Consider the following 19,047-nt stretch of genomic DNA (forward strand, 5'->3'; position numbering starts at 1 on the left):
ATTATAAGTATAATGCTTTCTTGCTCTTAATTGGATATGAGCAAAAACAAGAGAATTTTGGAGCAGATGGTGTTTTTTCAAATGTTTTGTTGCAGCAAGCCTGTTGATGTACAGCAACAGTAGAGCTGTGGGTAGCCTGTTTCTTCTTGTTTGTCAGCAAGTAATGTTCAAAAGTGAGACCATTTCAGCATAATGATAATTCAAAACTAGAAATGGAGCAAAACCTAGTTCTGAAAGAGCCCAAACTCTGGGGGAAAATTAGGATCTGGATCCATACTTCACATTCTCTGATACTTTGAGGGAGGAACCTCTTTCATCTCTGGAGGAGGCAATTTGGAGAGTATAGCTGTATTTGCAAGTGCAGAGCTTCAAATGTACTGCATTTCATACAAGCAGGCTGACGCTAATGATGCCCAAACCTAGAGGAGCACAGCAGCCAGTGGAGGTAGCCCTGTCCTGAGCCTGCAGATTCTGACAAAGAAGCTGTGGTCAATGAGGAGTATAAGTTTCCTACCAATAATCATGAAATTTGAGAATCCCAAAACACTAATGTTTCTTTCACCAATATCATTTTTCTGTCCTGGGAGGTTTATGCAGTGGAGTCTTCTGACACATCAAGCAAATTATGGGAAATCACTGTCTCATCTCTGAGAGCTGTGACATTACAAGATAAAATAAAGGGAAAGGTATGATCAAAGTATCTAAGATAGGCTCCATTGCTAAGGCTATGTTTTAATCACGGGTATTTTTTGTAAAAGTCATGGACAGGTCACGGGCAGTAAACAAAAATTCACAGCCCTTGACCTGTCCATGACTTGTACTATATACCCCTAACTAAAACTTGGGTGCTCGGGGGTGTGGGGGGAGAAGAGCCCCGCTGGTGCTAGGGATGGCAGCGCACAGCCCAGGACCCCCACTGCTGCCTGGGGGGAGGGGTTTGGCAGGCTCCCTACCTGGCTCTGCGCGGCTCCCTGGAAGCAGCGATATGTCCCTCGGCTCCTAGGCGGAGGCGTGGCCAGGGGGGCTCCACACGCTGCCCCCACCCAGAGTGCCAGCTCTGCAGCTCCTATTGGCCTGGAACCACAGCCAATGGGAACTGTGGGGGCAGCACCTGCAGGCAGGGACGTCCTTACCCATACACAAAGTACGCAGCTGCCTAGGGCACAAGGAAATATGGGGCACCAAATTTCCTGGTGCTCTATGCAGTTGCGTGCTGCTCCAGCCCCTGCTCCACTTCTTCCCCATAACCCCCACCCCTGCTCTGCCCCAGCCCTGCCTATTCCCACCCCTGCTCCCACCCCAGCCACACCCGCACTCCACCCCCTCCCCTGAGGACTGCAGAAGGGGTCCAGCCTGCCCTGCACTCACCGGGCAGTGGGAAGCATAACACACCATTCCCCCCTATCCCCCAAGTCTGCTTCTGCCCCTCCCACACAGGCTTGGGGCCATCCCACCCCCGGACGGGGGGCTGCGTAGGGCACCAAAATGTCTAGGGACGGCCCTGCCTGCAGGCAGAGGCAGCATGCAGAGCCGTCTGGCCGCGCCTCTGCCTAGGAGCCGAGGGACATGTTGCCGCTTCCGGGGAGCCCGCCCCGAAGTAAGCGCTGCCCGGAGTCCTTGCCCCCTCCTGCGCCCCAACCCCCTGCCCCAACTCTGAGCCCCCTCCCACACCCAAACTCCTGCTGCTACTGGGGGGGCACGATGGTTCCAGACTGCCCCAGCAGCGGCCAGTGCGGCTGGCCCAGGGGCTGCCCGAGCTGCTCAGGAGACCCCGAGCCAGCCGCTGCAGAAGTCACAGTGGTCACGGAAAGTCACGGAATCCGTTACTTCCATGACCTCCATGACAGACTCGCAGCCTTAAGCATAGCCAGTGTGTTTTGCCTGTTCAAAGGCCAGTCGACAGGCTGAGGTACATTCTCAACACCCTTTTCTATTAAACTATTCAAGCAGCACAGCACTGTGAACAGGTCCTTTAATCATCTAATAGAGAGTAGCAACATATCTAAAAATGGAGGAGTTTTGTTAAAATTAGTGGGCACACTGACGCTAAGAATAGCTGCCACTTTGTTTGGAGGGGTGCAAAACCCCCAAAGTGGTCCAGTGCACAGGACCAAGGGATCCACAAGGAGGGCAAATACATCCCTGCCAATAGCTGGGAGGATGGGGGAGGGGGGGAAATGAGCATGTTGACACAACTCCTTTAATGTCTTTGGCCAGCATGTACAGCCTGAATCTTGCTTCACAGGTACTAAACAAATGAATGCAGCCCACATACATCAGACCAAAAGCAATCCTACACTTGCCTCCTTGTTCAATATGCAGCCTGCTCCAGTGGGGGGTGGGAGGGGGAGGGGAGATAGCAACTACATCTGCATCATGGCGATGCTCCAAACCCCCAGAGCCAGGCAGAAAGGGCCAGCTGTAAAAGGGGCAGATACCTTAAACAGGCCTTCCCTACAATCTGCCTCCTTTCACCATGCCAGCTCACTCTCTGCCTGAAGTTACCAAACACACAAGAGCACTCAATTAATTGCCAAATGCAACTTCACCTGTTATTAACAGCATAGTAACTCTGGGTCCTTTGATAGATCTTTATTCTTTCCCCATATATCCCCTCAAGCATTAGCTACCCACTACCCGCTAACATGGGCGTACCAGCTTTCTCCCATCAACAGGGTGGGAGGTGCTACCTTCCCCAACGAAGGGGTATCTTGTCCTGTCCCATAAAAGGGCATCCAACCACCCTGGTGCCAGGGAAGGGAGGAGCACCACCTTTCCCTCCACATCAATGGGAAGCCAAATTCCCCATTCCTCTATGGAGAGGAGCATCTGCTTTCATCTCAATAAAACAGAGAGGGTTTGTACAGGAGCGGCGCCAGGGTTTTTTGGCACCCTAGGCAGGGGTCCTTCCACACTCCCGGTCTTCGGGGCACTTCGGCGGCGGGTCCCGGAGCGAGTGAAGGACCCGCTGCAGAATTGCCGCCAAAGACCCAGAGCGCGGAAGGACCCCCTACCGCCAAATTGCCGCCAAGGGCGGCAAAATGCCACCCCCCCCCAAATCTTGGCACCCTAGGCAACCGCCTAGGTCGCCTAAATGGAAGTGCTGGCGGGTTTGTAACACTCATCACCACCTGCCTTTAGTGTGAGAAAGTCTTGTCAGTGACTGTGGTGGATCACCTTCCTGAAACCACCAGCCTCTGGCAGTACAAGCAGTGCCTTTCAGGCCTCCCTCTTGCTGTACAGGTAGCGATAAGTACAGCCCCAAGTCCTTGGAGCATTCCTGGCAGTGTCCAGCCCCTTATCCACTGAACACTCACAAAATTGCCAGGCCTGCTATTCCCAAACGAACGGCAGTGCACACCAGTTTGTAAGATTCAACTCAGGATCACCACTTTGCTTAACACCACAGCACAGAGATATATTTATAATGAAAACAAGAATAAGTTTATTGTCAAAGAACAGAGATCCAAGTGATTGTAAGAATATTGGAAACAAATGGTTACCTATAAAACAAAATCATAACACACTTTCTAGAGACTAACCTTGACTAACAAACTATCCTCCTGTCTAAAGGATCTGATTTCACGCAGAGTTCTTTCCAAAATTTTCTGCCAACACTGGTTGACACCCCTCTTTCATGAAGTAAACATATGGTTTACTTCCTAGATCCGTGGGTTTCAACCTTTTTTCATTTGCAGACCCCCTAAAAATGTCTAATGGAGGTGCAGAACCTGTTGGAAATCTTAGGTATAGACTGCGGGGTCCACAGGTTAAAAACCACTGTCGTAGGTGAAGGATGCCAGGGTGTCTTCTTTGTCCCCCAACTACATGAAACCTTTGATGCGCATCTCAAGCTAGGGTTCCCTCCCCCACTGGTTAGTTCTTCCTGTTACTGTTTCCTCTTTGAAGTTTCCACAACCCTTCCTTAGCATCCAGTTCAGGCTGGTGAGCAGAGCCCCATTGTGAAACACACAATCCTGAAATTCCACGCCAACAGCCAGCCAGGTGAACCTTCCTGGTCTGGGGAAAACAGGTTTTCTGTCAGTTCCTGCTGACCGGGACCTAGCCACAGCCCGTAACAAGGTAACTTCCAGGGCAGCTACGTAACTGCTCACGCACCAGCCGCAGCCCCAGCAGAGGCAGTGTCACACTCGTCACTTACGGGAGGACTCACGTGACACCCTCGGGCACAGGCCAAACCCTGGAGAGCCCTGCGCGCCCTTGTGACCTGCTACCTCCTCCCCTGGGGGGAGGGGTGTCTCTCCTCTCGCCCCGCCCCCGTCTGATAAGGTGATCCATCACCATGCTCATGCTCAGGAGTCTCCAGGATGTACTAACCCTCACACGCCACCTACTCACCCAATCAGATGCCTTCTTCCCTCCCCCGTCCTGATTGGCTAGTTCCCTCTCGCCTCGCTGTTGATTGGCTATCGCCTCCTCCCCCCACGGTCGTGAATGGCTGTCATGGCGGGGGCGCGCGCGTCGCCGCTTCTGCCCTCCGCGGCGGTCTCGCGCCTCGTGAGCCCCGCCTCCTCCCCCTGGCGCTACTGTTGGACGTCGGCTGCGGCGAGCGCGCGCTGGGTGGCCTTTCGGCAGGTATATAAAGGGTCTCTGGGCCGGCGCCCCTAACGGATTATGTCAGTGTCCCCCGTGAAGCGGCCGAAGATGGAGTCGACGCTAGAGCAGCTCAAGCAGCACACCACGGTGGTGGCGGACACCGGCGACTTCCATGGTGAGATCACACCCCGCCCTCGCGAGGCATGAGGGGCTCGTTACCCCCATTAGGATGGGGCGGTCCCAGTCCACCATGGCTGATTTCCACCACCACCCCCCACTTACAGGGACAGTGGGCGCGTCCGCCCCCCACACACGGGAGGGTGGGGGAGGGGAGCCCGGAATTCTGGCGGGCTCGGCTCTGGCGAGGTCTGAGCAGGACGTGCGCGCTCCCCGGCTCGCTGTAACCCCTGGGTGCCGCCGCCCCTCCCGAGGCAGGCGGTTGGGGGCCGGTCCTTCCTCTGCTGCCGCGGGAGGGTGCGCGCCCGTTCTGCAAGGGCCAAGTCCTCCGGCTCGTTCCCTCCCCCGTGCCCAGGGCAGGGGGGTGGGGCTGCTGCCTCTGCCTCACCTGACCCAGCTCGTGGGGGTCTCCGTATGAAGTGGGGTTGGGGGTGCAGCAGCAGGGCAGGGATACCTCACGCGGGGGGAGAGGGGGGGTCTGGCAGGCAGGTGGGGGCCTTGTTTGCTTTAACTGGTACTGCTTGTAAGGGGAAGTGAGGTCTGGCCACTTGCTACTACTATCCCCTTCCTTGTATCCACTTCCTGATTGGCAAAGTGTAACCATCCTATTGAGCTTTGGGGTCTTAGTGACTATGGGTAACACAGATCCCACCCACCAACAGCTTCACTTGTCAAGTGAGCAAAAAATAAATGGAACACTGAACTTTCACTGTAGGAGATAGCGTGTAGTGAGAATGAAGTATTGAGTGGGAATTATTCATTCCCTGATGGAAGGGAAGACTTAGGCTATGTCTACACTACTACTTATGTCAGCAAATATCCCACCTCCCTGAGCAACATAAGCTACACCTGCATAAGTGATAGTGTGCACAGTGCTGTGTCAGTGAGAACTGCTACCCTTGGCATAGCTACTACTGCTACTCTTTGTGGGTGGATTAATTTTGTCACTGGGAGCAGCTACACAAGAGATCTTACAGTACTGGTACAGCAGTGCCACCGGGAGCTCTCTATAGTAGATCTAATCTAAGGTGTAATGTGCTTGGAGAACATAACCTTGTAATAAAAGAAACCCCTTTGTTAAACTTGGCTAAGAGTTCTTTGCCTAAAGCTGTTTTGTCACTTGTATGCTGTTATGAAAGACTGAAATGTCCCAGTTGCTTAATGTGTGATGGGTGGTAAGTTTGCAGATGAAGAGAGGATAAGAGCCTTCTGCAAATTGTGGTCAGTCTTGCAGGACACAGTGGGATCTTATGGTTTATGACAGTGCAATTTGCTAGTACAGAGAAGAGTTGGACTCAACACAAGAACACTGAACAAAACTATATAAAGCATCAGGAACTGAAAAGACTTCACAACAGGAGAAGGGCCTTTACCACAATACCAGCCTAGTAGCTGGAATCACACATGCATAATACCATCTTTTCTACACACTTCCTTTGTGACTCACTTGGGAAGTCAGCCTTCCTATGATTCAGCTGCTTCACATATAAAATGAGGGTAATATCTGCCTCATGCTGATAATTAGTTTTGTAAAATAACTCTCCTTCTCTGGATGGAAGTAACTGTAGAAATCCAAAGTAGTAATATGAAATGGTTAGCCATGCATGTGTGGGTACAGGTGTGTTACTGGAAATGTGACCTCACTGCAATAACCTGTGTAATGCATCTATAAACAGATGTCATAAGTATGACCTACGAGCACTGACTTTTGAACTGGGATCTTGAAAAGTTGTTTGCATTATTAAAATGTAAGGGTGGTTGTTTAATAATGTATTAAACTATTGTAGCTCTACTCTTCTAGTTACTGTTATCACCAGATCTCTTGAGTGTAGCTGTCTTTAAATTGATAATGGAAACAAGTGAAGGGCTCTGAGCTAGCATTTATTACCATTAACAAGTAGTTAATTTTTATATGTACCACAAATCTTGTTTAAATTATCTGTTTGGGAAACTAATGGCCCTTGGTACTTAACACCCTGATTCTGATTCAAATATTTCATCCTGATCAAATCAAGGTTTGGTAAATTAATTGGAAATATTATAAAAATTATAAATAGATTTATAAACCTAAGGCTTATTTTTACAAGACTGGTCTTCATTTCTCTTCAAAAGCTGTTAAATTTTACTCAGCTGGTTTTGATTTTTTTAATAGCTTCCTGTATAGTTTTTTTTCATGGTGAAGCAAAACAGTTGAGGCAGAGAGGAGTTAATGTAAGAGGAATTTTGTTTACTTTAGCATGAAAATAAGTAAGCATTCTTGTTCCTTAATTTAAAAAGGGTGGGGTAGATTTTTTTCTGTACAAGAGAGATCTTAAACACAAATGACTTTATACAGTACTCTTTAAATCCTGTAGCAATATAGTGTACTCAGTACATTTAAAATTGAAGATTTGCTTCACCAACTTCAGTGAACTACATACGCTCCCGGGGTTACACAAGATCTGACTTACGCAAATTCGCACTTACGGAAAAAGTTCCATAAGCCAGAAATAGGATTTTCAAGTTGCGGAAATTTGTGTAACGTACAGGTATACGTTTCCGACTACGCAAAATTTCAGTTACACAAGGCTTTCCGGAATGGAACAATTGCATAAGTTGGGGGGTGTCTGAATATGCAGGCTTAGTTGACTTAGTCTTGAATCATGTTTTAGTTTTGTGTCCAAAGGCCTTTAGTACTGAGTCTCATATTTAATGACTTCTATTAAGACCAAGAGTATAGTACAGTAGTTTTGGTACAGTACTTGAGTTTCATCTAAGATCCAGGAAAAAGTAGGGAACAAGTAATTGGTGGGGTTCAGTATTGGTGACCCAAAGTCAAAAAGACAAAGTAAAAATACACATTAAATGAGTATTTTGAAGGCATTAGAGTAGGTTATACAAACCTATTAACTCCTCATATCAGGTGCTGGCTTTTGAGCATCTTAATTGACCCCAAGAGTACACCTTGTGAGGTAGAGAGGACCATAGGGCAAAAGAATATAGCAAGAGCAGCCATAGCAAGGTTCCTGCAGCATGAACTCAGTAGTCCTGAAGGTAGCTGAGAGAGCAGACCTTGCTGATGGGAATGGTTACTAAAAGTAAGTAAATACAAGCAGTGAACAGTGGGTACAAATATCAGCAGGGAGCAGTAGAGGTTTAAGTGGAACAGGCTCATAAGAATTTTCAGGGGAAGGCAACTACTGTGGAAACCACAGGGATTTTAAGGAAGAATTTCTCAGGCTCTGATTTGGCCAGGACTCAAGTCCGTATTCTGATCCCTGGGCAGAGGTGATCATCAAGAGCCACATGAGATCTTTAACTCCCCCATAATCTTGGTTTTGTCTAATTGGACAAGAAACTTTAATGCATGTAAAATTTTGAACCAACTTGTGTTTTTTATACAAGCCACAGTCCTCACAGGACATGTCTAGGTGCTATGGGGACAAAGGGATTAACTCTCCTGAGCACTGGCTACCTCCTTGGGACTTTCAAGTCAGTCTCATAACTTTTTTTGTACAAAGAAAAATTAGTTCTTACAATGGTGCTGTGTTCTGAACCCAGATCTAACCCATATATTTTGTTAATACATGAATAATTTATCTGCTGATTTCTGAATCTTCAGCACTATCAAGTATGGCTAGTGGTGGCCATTAACAGAACTTCTAGGATCTAAATGTCTGAGGGTATGGGAATTTAAAACATTGACTCTGTAGCCTTGTGTGATGTTGTGCAGTCTATATGGTTTTATAAAAATATAAGTGAATATAATGTAACTGGGATATGCTTCATGCAAAAGGTCTCTTGTAAGGTATCATTACAAAGCTCATAATCTACTGAGTGTGATCATCCTATTTGTAGAAATGTACCACTCTTGTATCCAAAACTAGAAATATAAAACATAACTGAGGGCCTATTGTAATTATGTAAAGTGTGGGGCATTAAGGGTGGTTTGGAATCTTGATGACTCCCATTGTCTGCAGATGGCTGTATTTACCTGTGAGTCTTCCTGTATGTGTGTGCTGGCAAGTGAGTAATGAAGTCTTGCAGTGACATGTGATCATGTCACCTGAACGGGAATCCATCTTTAACCTGGTGCTTTTCCAGTGAGGGGGGGTGGAAACCCAGAGGGACAAAGGGTTCCTGCCTTATGCAAAAGATATATAAAGGGATGGAAGAGAACAAGGGGGGAGAGGAGCCATCATGAAGAATCCCCTAGCTATCACCTGAGCTGCAACAAGAGCTGTACCAGGGGAAAGAATTGTGCCCAGGCCTGGAAGGTGTCCAGTCTGAGAAACTTACTGAAGCATCTCTGAGGGTGAGATTATCTGTATTTAGCTTGATTAGATATAGATTTGCACATTTTATTTTATTTTACTTGGTGACTTACTTTGTTCTGTCTGTTACTACTTTGAACCACTTAAATCCTACTGTCTGTATTTAATAAAATCACTTTTTATTTAGTAATTTAGTCAGAATATGTATTAATACCTGAGGGAGCAAACTGCTGTGCATATCTCTCTATCAGTGTTATAGAGGGCAAACAATTTGAGTTTGCCCTGCATAAGCTTTATGCAAGGTAAAACGGATTTATCTGGGTTTAGACCCCATTGGGAGTTGGGCATCTGAGTGCTAAAGACAAACACACTACTGTGAGGTTTTTTTTTTTTTTTCCAGGTAAACTTGCAGCTTTGGGACAAGTGATTCAGACCCTGGGTCTGTGTCTGGAGCCAGACAGGAGTGCCTGGCTCAGCAAGACAGGGTGCTGGAGTCCTGAGCTGGCAGGGAAAACAGAAGCAGGGGTAGTCTTTGCACATTGGGTGGCAGCTCCCAAGGGAGTTTCTGTGATCCAACCCGTCACACCTTGTCTACAGTATGAAATACCTTATCTGTTGTCAGCAACAGGTGCTGAGCACCGTCTAGCTGTAAGTTTTAACCATGCACTTTAAAACCATTCTGAACATAGTTTGTCCTTGGCTACATCTGTGGTTAGTGCTTGGTACTGGTTCAGCTGCAGCTGTTGACACCAGTTGCCAGCAGTGTGGTTTTTTTTCCAAGTGTTGATAAATATTTATTGCACTATATAGTAGGGAAAATTTCTGGTCTTAGGCCTTGGCTACACTTGCAAGTTACAGCGCTGTAAAGCCTCCCCCAGTGCTGTAACTCACTCCCCATCCACACTGGCAGGGCACTTGCAGCGCTGTATCTCCCTGGGTACACCGTTGCAGGTACTCCACATCTCCGAGGAATAACAGCTGCAGCGGAGTGGCTACGACTCACAGGTGTGAGTGTAAACGCTTGCAGCGCTGTACTAATCACCTTGTCAAGTGGCCAATCCTCTTCATTGTTGTGACCGGCTGCAGGAATGCGGAAGTGCTGGTTTCAAAACTCATACTGCAGAGAAAAACAAACAATTTGCAGCTTGCTTTGAGTAAGTAAACGAATGAGCAGGGGGCCGGGAGTTTGGAACTTGGAAAATAGAGAGCTGACATGCTCCAAAAAGCACTCTCTCCTCCCCCCCCCACTCCCTGTCACAATCCACCCCACCCCCGTTTTGAAAAGCACATTGCAGCCACATGAATGCTGGGATAGCTGCCTATAATGCACCATTCCCAACACAGCTGCAAATGTTACAAGTGTGGCCACACCACTGCGCTGGCAGCTGTCAGTGTGGACAGACTGCAGCGCTTTTCCCTACTCAGCTGTACGAAGACAGGTTTACCTCACAGCGCTGTACAGCTGCAAGTGTAGCCAAGGCCTAAGGAGCAAAGGACCATTCTAGTCCTGACCACCTGTGTGCTTCCACTGAAACATTGGGCCAGGTGCCTCTTGTCTCCATCTGCAGAAAAGCAATGTTCCCAGCAAAAGCAAAGAACACCTGATAAATTATGAAACTGTTAGTTTCAGTCTGCTGCTCTTGTTGGTGTGGCAGTATGGGCCAGAGCAGCATGTACTACTTCTATACAATTCTCCAGCCAGTCAACATTAAACAGATGCTGTAGCAGTGAGCAGGATTCAGAATCCCCATTTAAACCTTTGCTGAAAACTTGTTCTGGAAGGCTGAAATGTAGCCCCATATTATAGGGAGTGAACTTTTGAACTCTACCTTCAACTGTGTTGACAACATAATTAGTGACTGGAAAGTGCCAAATGACACTCCTTCTAGAGGGAGGGATACTGTAAAAGTCAGTCCTTCTCATATACCCAGATGACATGTCAGAAGTGTCATACATTTGCTTTTAATCTTTAGCATAACTGAGTTTTGCAGACTTCAGTAACTGAAGAGAATAAATGAGCTTTATCAGTATTTACCCATCTTGGCGTTGCATTGTGTTGTCAGATAAAACATGGAGGAAGAATGAAAAACTGGAAAAAATAAGATATCTGAAGGACCTATGTGTAAGATGAACATGTACAGAGAACCAAGATCTTTACTTAAAGGAAGCTGCTAGGAAAGTGTAGCTTTCTGTATAATGTTTCTGAACATTATCTTTAGAAATTAAGTAGAATTTTCTAAAATGAAATTTTCCTCCTGGAATGCAAAATGTTTAGAAAAATGAATTGGTAACTTTTCATAATTTTGACATTTAGCTCTTTCAAGATACCTTATGTCCTCTACAGTGACCTCTGCTTATAAAGCTATTTGCTGAGTCAAACATTGCATGCCAGACTGTTCAGCTACTCAGGCATGTTAGAACCAGACAGTGTACAGTAAGAACCACTTTGTGGTAAACATAGTGTCGTCTAAAACAGGGGTTTGCAACCTTTTTCTTTGAGGGCCCCCCAACATGCTATTAAACTTCATGGCCCACCTGTGTTGTCATAACAGGTTTTCTACATATAAAAGCCAGGGACAGCATTAGGGGGTAGCCAGCAGGCCAATTGCCTGGGGTTGTCATGCCACAGGAGCCCTGCAAAGCTACATTGCTCAGGCTTTGGCTTCTGCCTTGGGTGGTGGGGCTCAGGGCCCAGGTTTCAATCCCACGCTTTGTCTTTCTGCCCTGGGCCCCAGTGAGTCTAATGCTGGCCCTGCTTGGCAGCCCCCCGAAACCTGCTTGTGGCAGTGATGGACACAATAAGGACCTAGATAAGATAGATGAGTGACTTCTACAGTGTCTTGACCAATGGTTTGTTACTCTTTGGAAACAGTAGAGCTTAAGTCCTAAATAAACCTTGCTTGATCTTGTCACTATAGCTTTCAGTCACTGCTTTGTACAGTGGTTCTCAAACTTTTTGTATTGTGACCCCTTTCACGCTGCAAGCCTGAGTGTGACCCCCTGAGTTTGAAACCCTCTGGCATAGTCCCTTTTGGCACCATTCCCCAGACTTGCAGGCAGCCTCTTAACTGCACCATTCCTGCCTCAAGAAAACACTTAAGCAATAAAATCTATATCAGAGTTAAGAGGCATGTTAACTGATCCTACAGTAGTAGGATAATACTTGATTGGTCAGGCTGGATAACCTGTTTTAAACTAGCAATCTTGATTTTTGTAGCAATTGATCAGTACAAGCCTCTGGATGCCACTACAAACCCATCCTTGATACTAGCTGCTGCTCAAATGTCAGCTTACCAGGAATTAGTAGAGGATGCTATTGAATATGGAAAAAAACTTGGTGGGTAAGTAAGACCATTAATTTAACTAAGCTTACAATTATGACAGCTGATGCCTTCTGTAACTATTTGCAGTAGCAGCCATAGTGTTTGGCCTTTTATAACCTAAGCGCAAACATGAGTTTTGCTCCTTAGAACTTCTAGACTAGAAGACTAGCTAACAGTGTGGGTGAAGGGATTCAGCATACAAATCAGCGAAGATGGTGACAGGCTACATGTGGTAGGTGTATAATCCAGTGTGAGGTTTCATCCTCAGTACTGTAACTACTCTCCCCAGTGAGTAGTTTCTGGAAAGCATTATGGGTATATCTACCTAGCAAAGAAGAATCCATGGCTTGTCTGTGCCAGCTGACTCTGGCTCATAAGGCTCTGGTTATGGAGTTGTTTCATTGCTGTGTAGACTTCTAGGCTCAGGCTGGAGCCCAGGGGCTCCAGGAACCTGAAAGTTGAGGGAGACTCACAGGGTCCTGAAGGCCAGGCTCCAGCCTGAGCCCAGAAGCCTACATAGCAATGAAACAGCCCTGTAGTGTGAGCCTGTTGGCTGGTACAGGTCAGCCGTGGGTGTCTAGATGCTGTGTAGACGTACCCTGTGAAGCGAAGTGAGTCTTCATTCTAATTGAAATCCCTTTTGAAGTAGCTTTGTGGGCTTGCTCAGGGAAAGCATCATGAAAGAAAGCACAGATATTTATGGGAGAAACAAATGGGACAAAAGACTAGAGTGGATAAATAGAGAATGGGAGAATTACTCTGATTTAAAGGCTTGAACTGTATGTGGAAGGAGCCAAAGATTTAGGATACTAGCTGCAGTCTCCCACATTTCACTAATTAAATTTTCATTCTTTTAGGTCAGAAGATGAACAGGTCCAAAATGCAAGTGACAAACTTTTTGTGTTGTTTGGGGCAGAAATACTGAAGAGGATACCAGGTCGTGTGTCCACAGAAGTAGATGCAAGGTTTGGCTTTTTCTGAACCAGAGCAAGATTTGTACGCATCTTGTATGCAATTTGTAACCAAGGTGTTCTTAATCTGCTGATCTTGTAACAGTGAAATGTTCAGAGTTTAAATTACTACCTTTTCTGTTTAATTGAACTGTGAAGTCACAATTTGCCTATCTAGGTTTTTACTGCATGCTAGACAAAACTAAGTGTGAATTAGGGATAATCTTCAAGGCAGTTGTAAATAGGGTTCACCTTCAGCATAGATAAGGCACGGATCACATTCTCAGTCTATCCACCATTCTTCTTGGACTCAAAGAAATTCAAGCATCCAATTTACTTGATTTAAATGCAAGAGTTGAGTTGGGTTTCTTTTCTTTACCCTTCTCCCACCAAAACTTACAAAATGGTACGCTATGGCTTTTGTTTTAACATGCACATGGGGTAAGGCCTGTTAACTTCCTTGATTCTTTTCTACTTTTTCAGCATCTAAATTCTTTATTAAAATTAAAGCAATAACTTTTAATTTTCCCTGAGAAACATCCTTGGTTTTTTTGAGCTCTGGGGCCACTTAATCCTAGAGAATGTTTTACAGTTTTGGTCACTTCCTAACTACAGCCCCAAATAGAAAAGCTATTTATTGGGAGTTGAACTATCCTGCCTCATATATTAAAATTTTTCTGGTTATTATGGCTAAATTAGAGACACTCTAATAGCCAATGATACTCCATGTAAGAGCATGCATCACTGGCTACCATTATCTGTTGGTGGAAGCTAGAAAAAGATGGATCTGGGATAGACACAAGACAACAAATGTTTGTAACTTGGATCAATGTCTTTCTTGTTTCAAAGGTTGTCCTTTGATAAGGAAGGAATGATTAACAGAGCTAAGCGCCTTATTGACCTTTATAAGGAAGCAGGAATTGGTAAAGATCGCATTCTCATAAAACTGTCATCAACGTGGGAGGGGATTCAGGCAGGCAAGTAAGTGTCTGTAGCTGGTATTTATTTTAATTTATGCTTCTAATGGCTGGTCCTGTAAATTTAAAAAATCCTATCAGTGTGTTGGCTGTTTTGAGAACCATGCACCAGTAAATTCAGTTAGTGGGGTTAAATCTAACACAAGCAAGAATTTTTTTATTCGTGGGACAAATATACTCATTCTATGCTAGATCATTGCTTTAGAGCTCAGTAACATGTTATAGGTCAGTAATTAACTGACACTTAACTTTATGAAGTTATTAAACTAATTATTTGTTGATTGAATTGAGGGGGAGGACAGACTCCATTCTAAGATGACCCCCCTTTTTTTTTTTTTGCAGGGTTCTGGAAGAGGAGTATGGGATCCATTGCAACATGACCTTACTCTTCTCCTTTGCTCAGGCAGTGGCCTGTGCTGAAGCTGGGGTCACACTAATTTCCCCATTTGTAGGGCGTATCCTGGATTGGCATGTTGCAAACACAGACAAGAAGACTTATGAGCCCTCAGAGGACCCAGGTAAGCTTGCCTCTGAATGCAATTGGAAAAAGTTCACTACAAACTACAAGTTACATTTTTAAATCTTCTCTTATGAACGCTCCTAGAAAATACAGTATTGGGTAATAAAAGGTCTCTGATTTAAGAATCTTTGCATTTTAAAACTCATTGTCTTGAAAATCACCAGTGTTTTCTTCATAGGGGTGAAGAGTGTCACTAAAATCTATAATTACTACAAAAAGTTTGGCTACAAAACTATTGTGATGGGTGCTTCATTCCGAAACACTGGTGAGATTAAAGCACTGACAGGCTGTGACTATCTTACCATTTCACCTAAGCTTCTGGGAGAGCTCAGTAAAGAGAACACCAAGTTAACTCCCACACTCAGTGCTAAAGATGGTAAGTCAGTTTTCTTTCCTTGTATAATACAGACTTGTTCCATAATCCCGAGACTCCTCTTTACTACTGAACATAGCTGATATATGGAAGAAGCCAGCTCTGGCAAGTGGTAGTACATAGCTTCAGCTTAAACTTAATGCTTCTTGCCTCCATCCGAACTTTTTTTAAAGGGGTAAGTCTTGACTGATCTACAGTAACTGCCTTGTACTGTCTTCATGACCACAGTGGCCATCAGCAGTCCTTGTGGCACTGCTGTTGAGGGAATCCAGTCTTTTTTTCCACACCTTTGATCTAGTATATAGCCATTTATATTCAGTTTACTTAATATCTTGGGTCCTTTTGAGTGCATTAGCCAGTAACTACCCCAGATTCAAGTCAAGATGACAGATCCAGTTTAAACAGTGGTACTTCTATAAAATAAAAATTGGTGGGGTGGGAGGGAGAAACCACCTCTAATTTGTATCCTGGGACTTGCTCTAAGGATTTTGTAAAGACTGTCAAACTTGGTTTAAGACTAATTTTGCAAGAATGGAAGTCATCTGAAGGACTTCAAATAAGGCTAGAAAAGATTATATGCCTATACAACAGTCAACATTTGAAACAAGAGTTTTTAAAAACTGATCTTTTTTTTGAAATGGTACTAAAAAGTGTTGCAACTTATTTGGTTTAGCAATATTTTGCTGTGGTGGTTGCATGTGGTCCTAGTAGCTGTACCACTTTTGTTTTTCCTTCCTCTTAGCTTTATAAACAAATGTTAAATTACAAAATTCAAGCTGGGAATTGTGCACAGCTGCAATCATGAGCTCTACTAAAGGCTCTAAGCAGTGGGCAGGCTTGTTATCAATTGAGCTTTTGTTAGCAATCTGCTGAACAACTGGAACCAATTGTTTGCTTGAGTCCTTGCTCACTTCCACAATGTCTTGTATAATATTTTTGTACAGTGGGCTGAAAGTTTAGTGCCATTAGGAGCCAGATACAAACATGATAAACATGAATGCCCTAGCCTAAAATTTAGACTAGCAGGATAACTTCCCCTAAGATAGGAGTTCAGAATCAACAATATCTGATTTACTCCCCAAAAATGTGGTCACACAGTAAGTCTGACCACCTTGTCTGCAGTGTTTGGAAAACATTTTCAAACTTCAGCTAATGGGGGTGGGGGGTGGGAAGAGACCTACATTAGGGAGCTTAAGGAGCATTTTATTTTTGGATAGCAATCTTGTATTTGAATTGAAGGATTTTGCCTTTTGAGAGAATCTCTAAGATGTTCTGTTACAACTCCTTTTTGTATAGCTCAGACATCTAACCTTGAGAAGATTCACATGGATGAGAAGACATTCCGCTGGGAACATAATGAAGACCAAATGGCTGTGGAGAAATTATCAGATGGGATCAGGAAATTTGCTGCTGATGCAGTTAAATTGGAGAGAATGTTGAAGGTAATTCAGCAACTTTTATATGCCCCTTTTCCAGACCTCTCAGAATGACACCAGCTGACCCACTAGTGAGGTGTGATGCTGTCTTGATTTTTTTTTTAAAGCAGTGTTTATTTTGTATACAAACCATGCAAATTGTGATAAGTATTAGGTCACCATTCCTATGTGCAAAGACACTTAGCTGCCTAGATAGCATATGAAACACATACTGGGTGTCTTCATTCCAATGTATATGTAATTGTCTTGATACCTCCTGTGAGCACTGACTAATGCAAGATGTAAAGCAACATGAATGTTGTCCCAAGTGCACTGCAGTATTTAGACTGCACTACAGCTAGATGTGCGTCAGCAGGTGACATTTTGAGGAGCTTGTATGGCTGTCAAATTCCTGACATAGAATCTGAAAATTAAGTTTCCACCTCAAATCAGTAATATTCTATAGCCGTATTGGTGTCTGAGGCACACTAAAATTCAGTACTTCCATAGTGATTAGGTCTAACTTTGGCAGTAAAACACTTATGATTTACAGGATGCATGGGGAGGGGGGGAATTGAATAAGGTCCATTTTTATATAGTCCACTATTTTAAAATGCCAGTTGAAATAATTAGGTGAATTAATAGCATCTTGACTGTACTAAATCTGCATGTATATTTTTAATAGCAGTTGTAGACACTGCTCACGTTGACTGCATAATGACTATTGTACTGGCTTAGTCTGGTGTCAAAGCACTGCAGTGTCCAGACTTCTCTAGGACTCTATTGGAAATGCTAACTGCAGATTATTCTTTTTTCCTAGGAACGAATGTTCAGTACTAAAAATGGAAAGTAGACAAACCAAAGTTCCTGCTGGATTGTGGAGGCTGAATGAGTGGGATTATTAAAAATGGATGTACAAATACCTACATGTAAAGTCTTACGCTATGTATGGAGAGTTTTCTGTATTCCATGCTTTTTTATCAATTTGCAAAGGGACAAGAGTTTCAATTTGTAGCAATTTTGGCAATGTATTAAAATAGTTTCTGTGTAAAGAGTTTCACTATTGTGCATTTGTTTACATCAATATTTGCATATTGCTGTACTCCTTGCCACTTATTTTCAATTTAATTCTAGTGAAAGTGAGTGGTTTAACTACTTGTTAAGAACTATATTTTTAAACCCTTAAATGTACCTCCAGATGATCCTAGGGAAACAAAGTATTTTATCCTTGAGGTACTTACACAGCTTCCAAAACCACAGTACATATGAGAGTGCCTTTCCAGTAAAATAATTAATCAAACTTACTGCTTTAGGCTAGGAAGATCTATCAAGTTTTAATCTATTTGAGTATGTGTGATCTTTAGCTTTCTTTCAGTATCATTCTGGAAGTGGGTTGAAGTTGTCACTTGTAGCTGGGTTTCCTGAATCCCAGTCCAGCAGCCTCTCCAAATACCTCTTATTGTAAGTGGACTTAAAGAAACAAACCAAGAGCTGTACTCTTGGAATATGTGGCTGTGAAAGTAAGCATGGAATAGCAGCTTCAGAATTATGTAGAAGTTGAGCCCATGGGTTTTCCTCACTCCTTCCACTGAAAATGACAGTTGCACTCAGCTACCTCATCTACTGATTTAGAAGCATAAAGTAACAGTTCTGAGGTGCTACCCCATTTTATAGCTGAAGAGGGTTAAGACTTGCTCAGACCTAAAACAATGAATTGGCAATAGAGCTAGGTATAGAAGATTGGAGTCCTGACTTGGTCATACTTCAAAAATGGAGTATGACCAAGAGCAAGTATTTTATTCCCTGGGGGTATTTTGAGACTGCCAGTTTTCCATTGTACTGTATGTGCATGCCCTAGCTCTATCAAACATTTGTTTGAGGCAGCCTGCGCAGTGGTTAGGGACCCTCATTATACAGGGCCAGGACACTCCTAGGGTGATCTCAGACCTTTCCCCACTTGGTGTTAAGAAATCTTACTTATCAGTGGCTTTACTGACTTGCTATTTGCAGATGACTCTAGTCATTCCCTCCCCCTGCCCCCCTTTCCTTATGTACTGGACTAATTACTGTCACCCGACAGGCTTTTGAGCAGACATAACTCTAACTTACACCAGTAAAGGCACTGGAAGCCAGAAGCCTGCAGAAAGAAAGCAGGCAGTTTATGGTATGAGGCAATGAAAGTCAGTTAAATTAAAGTTGCCAACCTTGACTTCTGCTGCTCCAGTACGAGGATTCTACCACTTAACTGACCAAAAATTAGACACAGGCAATCAGAATCAGTATAAAGACTAAAACATTTAAAAGCATTTTATATAAGTACATGGAAACCTTTACTTGACACTCAAAATCCATGCAACTCTAAACCATCAAGATAGGCCCCCAAAGCTGCTGAAATTATTGAAACACCAATCCAATCTCATTACTTTACAGCTTTCTATTAACTTGAAATTCTGGAACAAACTAGTCTATTGCTATTGCATAGTAAGTGAACAGTTCCAACTA

General features: G+C 44.3%; 1 protein-coding gene across 1 annotated transcript; it reads left to right on the plus strand.

The window, feature by feature from the left end:
* Positions 1-4,514: 4,514 nt before the first annotated feature.
* Positions 4,515-17,602, plus strand: TALDO1 (transaldolase 1). The gene is made up of 8 exons (XM_034770411.1): positions 4,515-4,732; positions 12,205-12,328; positions 13,168-13,275; positions 14,110-14,241; positions 14,580-14,755; positions 14,936-15,133; positions 16,427-16,572; positions 17,366-17,602. Exons 1-8 carry the CDS (start codon positions 4,636-4,638, stop codon positions 17,396-17,398), a joined length of 1,014 nt encoding a protein of 337 aa, XP_034626302.1. The 5' UTR covers positions 4,515-4,635; the 3' UTR covers positions 17,399-17,602.
* The last annotated feature ends 1,445 nt before the right edge of the window (positions 17,603-19,047 follow it).

The sequence above is a fragment of the Trachemys scripta genome, chromosome 4 (genome assembly GCF_013100865.1).
Source record: "Trachemys scripta elegans isolate TJP31775 chromosome 4, CAS_Tse_1.0, whole genome shotgun sequence".
In the NCBI taxonomy this organism is placed as follows: domain Eukaryota; kingdom Metazoa; phylum Chordata; order Testudines; family Emydidae; genus Trachemys; species Trachemys scripta.